General features: G+C 32.8%; 1 protein-coding gene across 2 annotated transcripts; it reads left to right on the top strand.

Annotated features, from left to right (window-relative positions):
• On the top strand, nt 840-5,072 carry LOC109849385 (axial regulator YABBY 5-like). Of its 2 annotated transcripts, none has more exons than XM_020419207.1 (6): nt 840-1,127; nt 2,617-2,739; nt 3,263-3,380; nt 3,620-3,668; nt 3,806-3,881; nt 4,759-5,072. In XM_020419207.1, the coding sequence occupies exons 1-6, from the start codon at nt 1,059-1,061 to the stop codon at nt 4,876-4,878; spliced, it is 555 nt and encodes a 184-aa protein (XP_020274796.1). In that variant the 5' UTR covers nt 840-1,058; the 3' UTR covers nt 4,879-5,072. The 2 variants fall into 2 exon arrangements, with proteins under 2 accessions (XP_020274796.1, XP_020274795.1); XM_020419206.1 differs by having other exon boundaries at nt 844-1,127; nt 3,254-3,380.

Raw genomic sequence — 8,366 nt, 5'->3', positions numbered from 1 at the left:
TACTTCCACATGTCTCATCCGCTGATGAGCTTGCAGATTTCTTCACAAAGGCCTTACCTGTTCATCGGTTCCAGTTTCTTGTACGCAAACTCACTTTGTTTGATCCAACATGAGTTTGAGGGGGGTTATTGATAATAGTGTATTGTAGTGGGTTTTAGTCCCATATTGGTTGTGAGAACACACCTCACCCTCCTCTACTTGTATAAATATAAGTGTACACTCAATATTCAATTTAAGAGAAATTTACCTAAGACACACTCTCTCTCTCTTACTTTAACATACTAAAATGTCATTCTTAATTATTTAATTTTTGTAGGATGTTGATCTTTTTGCTTTATAGTTCATTAACTAGTCCTTTACGTGTACTATATATGTGGCGGAGAGTAAATTTAAATCTTTAAATAAATCCATAGTGGACTCTCTATTTGGATTCAAATTTTCTTCGCTATACCAAAAAGTAGTGGAGCGACAACTACTATATCACTCTTAATGTCCCAACCGCTGCACCAAACTCCATATATGTGTGAGAGTTGAATAATATATTTTTATATTAATTACAACTGTTATTATGTGGATCATTGTGATTTTACTTTGAGTATATATTAGGAAAAGAATGTGATTCATGAGGGTATAATGAGTGATAGATTTGAAATGAAGCATAATTATCCACTTGACAAATTTATAATTGTGATCAATATAGTAATTTCTTTACTATGTTTTAATAGGGAAGAGGATCCAAATTCCTCTATTTAATCAATCTCGGTAAAACTAAATCTAGCCTAATAGAGTGATTGGTTAAAAAAGATTCTCTCCCTCTCCATTAATATCTATATGCTTCCCACCCACTCTTTCATTCAATCAAAACATTTCTATCCCCTATCGGGAACAATTTTCTTACAAACTCTAAATTTATAAAAGAAGAGATCAACAAACTTACTTTTTCTTTTACATTCAACCCCTTCCTTTTTTATCACCATCATCTTCATCATCATCTTCTTCATAGGATATTTACTAGTCTTCTCAAAAAACCAGTGCTTCTTCCTTTTGGATCGGAAAAAATGTCGGCTCAAATTGCAGCAGAGCATGTCTGTTATGTCCAGTGCAACTTCTGCAACACAATCCTCGTGGTCTCTCTCTCTCTCTCTCTCGCCCCACACACGCACAGACATCTGAAAGCTGATAACCCAAGAATTTATCTTGAAGTTTTAAAGATTGTGTTTCCTTTTCCTTTTTCAAACAAAGACTGCAGTCTGAGTTTATCTTGAATTTTAACTTGATATGGAAAACATAGAGCTAATTAGTTTTTTACCCCTCTACTTTTTTATTTTTATTTTTATTTTTTTGGCTAAGTAACTTATACATAGCTAGTTGCTCCCTCAAAAAAATTATAGTTTATATAGTTGTTGACAAGAGTTTTATTTTAAGCTTTTATTATCGGTAAATAGTTCTTTGTAAAACAACCAAAATATATGATAGTGAAGTCATAATTCTGTACCTAGTTATATATTTATTATGCATAAAATTTTTCTCAAAAAAAAAATGCAAGATATATAGAATATCATGAAACTGACGAATCCTTATGTTAAGTCATGCACTAGAGTTGTTAATCTTCCTAAAAATGTAGCATTTACAAGAAAGACGAATTCGATGAATTTTTAGCTATGTTTTTCAAATACCTACACTCTCTGCTGCAGGAACTATGATGGGTTACATTCACTGGTATGCAAGCACATTTTTTCATTCTTCAGTTTTATTGGCTCGAGAAGGAAAGGGCTTTAAGTGAAAGATATAGTGCTTAGTAGCAAATACACATATTATTATCCGGTGGATAACAAATAAATTAAATCCTTGAAAAAGAAGGCAAGTAATATATTTGTAATAGGGAAAAAAATCTTGTATTCAAGGATATGTTGTAGATTTAAGGGTATGGCATAATTCTTGGGGTTGATCTTTATGATGTTCATTGATTTGGGGCTTCAAGTGTGTTTTTATAAGCTACGTTATTTCATGTTTAGAAATTCTTGACATGCTGTGTTCCATAGGGATATTTCTCCTTTTTCTTTATTCCTTTCAATGTTTCATTATCTTCTCTTTCATGAACTAAAAGAAAATGGAAAATATCATATCTTATTCCTAGAAGCTTATAATTAAGTCCCTTTGAATATGGGCACTAAATCTTTAAGCCATGAAGACAACTATGTATAAATCTCCGTTCACGGTTTTTTTAATTGCTTCAAAATATACAAATAAACTCAAATAAGCCTCTGGCTCAATGAAAATATTTGGGGTTCTAAAACTCAAGATCAGGCAGGCTATGTCCTTTGTCCAAAATGATACTTTTCATTATCTTTTCTTTCTCGTATTTTCTTTCTTCCTTTTCTATTATTTATGAGAGAGAAACAAAGGAAAAGATAACACAAATCTTATGGCAGTACTATTTTCTTCCCTCTTTAGCTCAAAAGTTTTTGTTCTATAGTTAACTAATGAGAACAAAATTTCTAAATTTAGCATTAATATTCGGTATTATCGTGCATAATGTTCCTATATAATACAATGCATATGAAAGTTGACATGGATTTAAAGTTGTTTCTCAATTTTTATCATTTATTCAACTAGGTTAATGTGCCGGGGATGAATCTGTTCAACAATATTGTGACTGTAAGGTGTGGGCATTGTGCTAATCTTCTATCGGTGAACATGGGAGCTTTGCTGCAAGCGTTTCCTCTTCAGGAGTTTCAGGTTCATATACTCTTCTACATTAATCTGGTGTCTTTTTTTATGAAATTTATATTTAAAAAAAAAGTCTCGAGCTACTTTTTCAAATTAATGCAAGTCCACAGTCATCTAGGGTTTGGACTTGTAACTACATGCATGGCTAGTGAAGAGCTTGGCAGTTAGTTTCCAGATATGTTGCTTGATGTTTGATAAATTTTGCAGTTAAATTTCATACAGTGGCTGATGTCTTAAAAATTGTTAATAATTCATATTATTTGATAAGTTATCTTTACTTTTATAGAATTTACTTGAGTGATATTAAATTTACTTACTAGAGATAATGAATCTCAATTTAAGATGGTAATGTACAGAATTTTTTTTTTTTTTTAGGAAAATGTACAGAATTTTTTTTGTTATAGAGTGTCATTAATGCACAATTTCATGAAGAATAAAAAGAAATGTAATTCTAATTAGTCATCCAAGATGTATATGAAGCTAAATTTATATGATGATTAGAGTTTCTTGTATAATCGAAAAGAAATTTCAGAATCACCAAATAGCATCTCAAGTCAGCAGCGGGGACTGTGGTTCTTCTTCCAAATGCAATAGCACATCAGCCATGTTCATGCAGGCACATGATCAACAACAAATGTTACCAATTCACCGTAAGTTTTCGACAAGCTTCTTGTTTATATACTAATGATTTGACTAATAATATATACAATTAATACACACACTTGATGAGGACGTAGCTAGGTATTCAAAATATATGGCTTTCATAATTAAAAAAAAGAGTAAATTTTGTATTCGAAGGGTTGCGGATATTTGTATGTGTACTATATGTGTGTGTAATTCTGCATTGAAACCTTCCGCCATTATTTTTTTTAATAATACTTTTCCTCAGCTCCTGAGAAGAGACAACGCGTTCCTTCAGCTTATAACAGATTTATCAAGTAAGATCTAAAACCTTCTATATAATTTTTGGTAATATTCCTGCAAAAAGATATATATTCATTATATTAGCTATGAGATTCCAATTAGTACTCATAAAAAGTTTAAATAATATAGCTTTTTCTCTCTTGTTCTACAGGGAGGAAATTCAAAGGATTAAGGCTTACAACCCAGACATTAGCCATAGAGAAGCATTCAGTGCTGCAGCAAAGAATGTAAGTTTAAAATATTAGACAAGCTTCATTAATACTAATAATAATATAAATAGATAAAGGGGGTGGAAGTTATAGCTGCATCTATAAGTCCAATATTGAAAATGATTCTTGAGTAATATTAATTAATCACCAAGCATATGAAGAATATTTCTATACCACTTTTATATTATGGTTAATCTAGGAACACTCAAATATAAAAATTATATACACATTCATTGTGGATCAGGTTTTATATGTTACTTAATTTCAGAACATATTGCGCTTGATCAAGCATTATCCTTAGTCTCGTTGAGTTTAATTAAGCTCATAAAATCAATAACCTTATGGGTACCAAATTTTTCTAGACTAACATTAATATTCTACAGAAGAAGAAAGTTGATATCTTCTTTGAGGAAAGTTGCACTCTAACTCAATGGAACACATAAAACCAAATAGCTCATTAGGTAAGAATATATGCTCAAAATATCTACTGTATAGAATAATTTTCTGCTCAAATTCTATCTATTTAAGGACCAAGGAGTTAGATCAAATGAACCTTCCTACTCACATAATTAATCATCTGAAATGATATGCCCATGTGATTTAAACCATTTAATTATAACTGATTTACATATTTTCCTCGTGTATTATTTCTTTCATATATAGGTTAAAACATAATTGCCAATCCAATGCACTTCATGCTATAGCTTGGACTAACTAAATTAAGCCAGTTTGAATATAGATTCATCACAAAAGTTTGACTCATCACATAAATTTGCTGAAAATCTCACAAACACACGTGTGTGTGTGTGTATGATATGCATAAATATTCTTTTCAAGCTAATGTAGTTCCGAGCATGAATTTTCCCCTCATGTCCATTTTCTTCTCATTTTTCAGTGGGCACATTTTCCTCACATCCAATTTGGCCTTGGTCTCAATGCAAATAACCAGTCAAAGCTTGACGAGACGATTGCTGCTGTACACGGTGGTGGGCAGAAGTCTCAGAGTTTATACTGAGAATACGGATATATACGTATGCCAATCAAATCCATGCTACTGTATTATATATATATATCCTTTAATTGAAACTTGAATTTTTCAAGTCGAAATACCAAGACCTAGTTCACTTCTACAAGATGACGATATTTACTGATGTATCTTCAAATAAATTGATATCTAATTAGCTAGCATGCATGTTTGTTGATCTCTTACACAGTGAATTATATATCATGTCTTTTGTCAATTAAAATTGCTTGACTAACTTACGTTGTAAAGTTTTAAGTCTTCTTTTCCTAACAAGTACTCTTTAATTAGTCAAGAAGTTTAAATTTGGCAAGTCCATGGACCTAGGCCCCTGTTGAATCTACTAGATAGCTATCTAGAGCCTTTTTGAAATGGAATGCTGCCTACTTCATATTGGCATCCTTCATTTCTGTAGTCATTTATTGCTAGCAATTTATTGTCATGACTCTATGTATATCTAGTATAGATCACGACTTTTCTCATGTGTCTATGATTAGCTAGCACTGCAGAAAACTAGTAACAATAAATAATTAGCAAGCAATTTTTTGCAAGAAAAACTAGCAATTTCCTCAGGAATACCTTTGACAAGAAATATATATAATTTAGAATTGAACTCTTTGTCTTAGGAGTTGACACAATCAATCATGCACTACCACCTAATAGATAGAATAGGAAGAAGAGATAATTACCAATTAGTCGAAACCAAATGTCAATGAATTATGCGTAATAGCTTGTTAGAACAAAAAAGAAAAATAATGCAGGGAAGATTCCTAGGAAACTTTGCTATAGAAAATGGATTCGAGTCGCTATGCGTCCTAAAACGTTGAACTTAAAGCAAGATTCAACCTATTATAATGTAAGGATGCCAAAGCTGAATTGCTTCTAAAAACAACAACATTAAGTGTACTGGTGTGCACCAACCAAACGCTACATAATCTCCTTGATCAAGTTTAGACACTAGGTGACCTAACGTAAGATCCATTACACTCACACAACTCACTACACCATTAACTGATCTATTTAATGAGCCCACTAAATAGATCAGTTCAAAAGTCCAAAGTGCACATACAAGACACACACTGCATCATCATAGCACTTCATCCCAATTAGCCTCAATCCACGACCCAAACCTAAGTCCGAGTCCAAGTCAGAGTTTATATACTTATGAATAATTATGCCTTGAACCTGTGACCTGTGAACTATGACTTATTCAAAAAGATTTTAACTAATGAGCTACAGTGTATTTTTGTTATAAAAATATATACTATAATATATACGTTAGTTTGAAACTTAGCCCATTGTTCAGTTCATTTACCAAAAAAAAAAAAAAAAACTTAGCCCATATTAATTTAGATTTTTTTTTACAAAAACTTCAACAAGCTTTTCTTTTTGTCCTCCATTACATGACTCATAGCAGTCATGCATGTACTGCTGGCTGATTATCTCACCAAACCTAGTGAATGTTAAATTTCTAAAATGACTCTCTTAACTTAATGTTAATGCACGCAGCATAGCTCTCAGTGGTTCTTTTCTAACTTAACAATATTTAAACTATATCAAACGGTACATGCAAATTATATTCAAACTATGTTTTGACGCTGTTGTCACCTTATCCAATCTAAGAATACAAATTCTATCAGAACATTTCTCATGCGATAAGTATTAAGTATATTGTCCATCCATTTGTAGGGTTTAAAACGCAACTGACAATTTATTAGAGTAAACTTTCTATTAGCACCCCAACCATGTGGGGGTTCTGAACCATACAAAGGGGCAGTTAGATTACTAAACTGCCTCCATGAATCTACATCTAACGGCTCAGACTGAGAGGATGTGCACACAATTTATTAATACTACTGTGACAATTAAAATCTCAACTCTCCCAATTGATCCGAAGACGAGTATAAATTGGCATAGAAAAGGTTCTGATAGAATTCTTTTCATTGGATCCCCATAATAATATGATAACACGTACAGTTTAGATCTTTGCGAGAATGTAAATATATTATGCATGCATGTGAGATGCATACAGGCTTCTCTCCCTTTGAGAGAGAGAGAGAGAGAGAGAGAGAGAGAGAGAGGGAGAGGAATGAAGCATCAAATCTTGTGACCCTTGACACGAGAAATCAGAAAGAGAGAGAGTGGGCAACGTGATTCCATTTCTTTTGCGCTTTTGTGAACTAGAAGACAAAAGACTGGTGAATGCAACGTTCAAAATTGTGAGGACTTATCTACAAAAGTATCTTCAATTCACGGTGGCTTTCACGATTCCGGTGCATGATGCTCGGCAGCCAACAGCTTTTACCGCCCGGTGATTATATGCAGCGGGAAAATGATTTAAGGACCCAAAATATGGGATCAATGGAGGGGACAGGTGAGGTGTTCCCTCTTTATTGCATAATGAGTTGACCATGCCAACTCATTATGCAATATAAGGAGGGGACACCTCACATGTCCCCTCCCTTGGTCCCATATTTTAGGTCCCCGTAACAGCACTCGTGGGTTGGATTTAATTATCACGAACACAACAAATTAAGTTAAATTTTTTACAGTGGAAATGCTTCATCATGAGAGAGAACTTGGACGAGCAAGCAAATTTTACTTGATGTGTGAAAATAAATTAACCAAATATGGGAATGGGTTTAATACACCAATCTAACTAAATGTCAATCTTATCCTAAATATGTTTTATTTCGAACAATAAAAGAGGTGATTTAATTAACTAGAACTAGTTTAGTGATCAAAATTTAGCCTACAAAAACTGACTCAACACTGCTCCAACTCTTTGCCAAAAAAAAAAAAAAACTCAACATTGGGGCACCATCAATTTTCAAGAGTTGCCAGCTGACTCACCTAGATTGGTCATCCAAAGAAGAAAACTTCTATGGTTAATTAGTTCAACACATGAGATTGAGAAAATCAGCATAATGATCAAAGGATTTGTTTTAGCAAAGGGTTAATTGTGGATAGACCCTATGAGAAAATATTTCTAACTTTTACCCTCCAGGTCAATTTGGCAAAAAGTAATTTCCTCATTCTCCACTATAAAAAATTATGGAGATACAATTATTTTTTATCATAGTTGTTGATTTTTTATGGGTTGGTTGTGATTTGTGAATGTAAATTACGAAATCGTGCAATTGATAAGGGATATGGTGGGTGCTAGATTTAGAATAAATCACATCAGCTATTAGATAAACCAACGATTGTGATAAAATTAGTGATTTCTCTGCTATTTTTTGATAAGGGAGAGTTCCTAACCATGTTGGTTTTTTCCTTGTTGGTGTTAGTTAGATTCAGTTAGTGATTTGAGGTATAAAACTAGCCCAGGATTTCTCTTCGCTTTACGTGATAAGCAAGTAGAATAAAGAAAACCTCTCCAATAATATTAAGGATAAGCGTTTAGTGTCATCTTCAACTTTAGAGATGTAACTCCACTACTACTGTTCAATGCTGTTGAAAAAAAAAAGCGCAAGTATGAA

This window comes from Asparagus officinalis, chromosome 7, assembly GCF_001876935.1.
Source record: "Asparagus officinalis chromosome 7, Aspof.V1, whole genome shotgun sequence".
NCBI classification, from domain to species: Eukaryota; Viridiplantae; Streptophyta; class Magnoliopsida; order Asparagales; family Asparagaceae; genus Asparagus; species Asparagus officinalis.
The sequence above is the reverse complement of the archived record's forward strand: the minus strand, read 5'-3'. Positions and strand labels throughout refer to the sequence as shown.

Bases quoted from the DNA above. Each gene is read 5' to 3' on its own strand.
- LOC109849385 (XM_020419206.1), top strand. From the start codon at position 1,059: ATGTCGGCTCAAATTGCAGCAGAGCATGTCTGTTATGTCCAGTGCAAC. The intron at 2,740-3,253 runs GTTCATATACTC...ATAATCGAAAAG, and splicing joins TTCCTCTTCAGGAGTTTCAG to AAATTTCAGAATCACCAAAT. The intron at 3,669-3,805 runs GTAAGATCTAAA...CTTGTTCTACAG, and splicing joins GCTTATAACAGATTTATCAA to GGAGGAAATTCAAAGGATTA.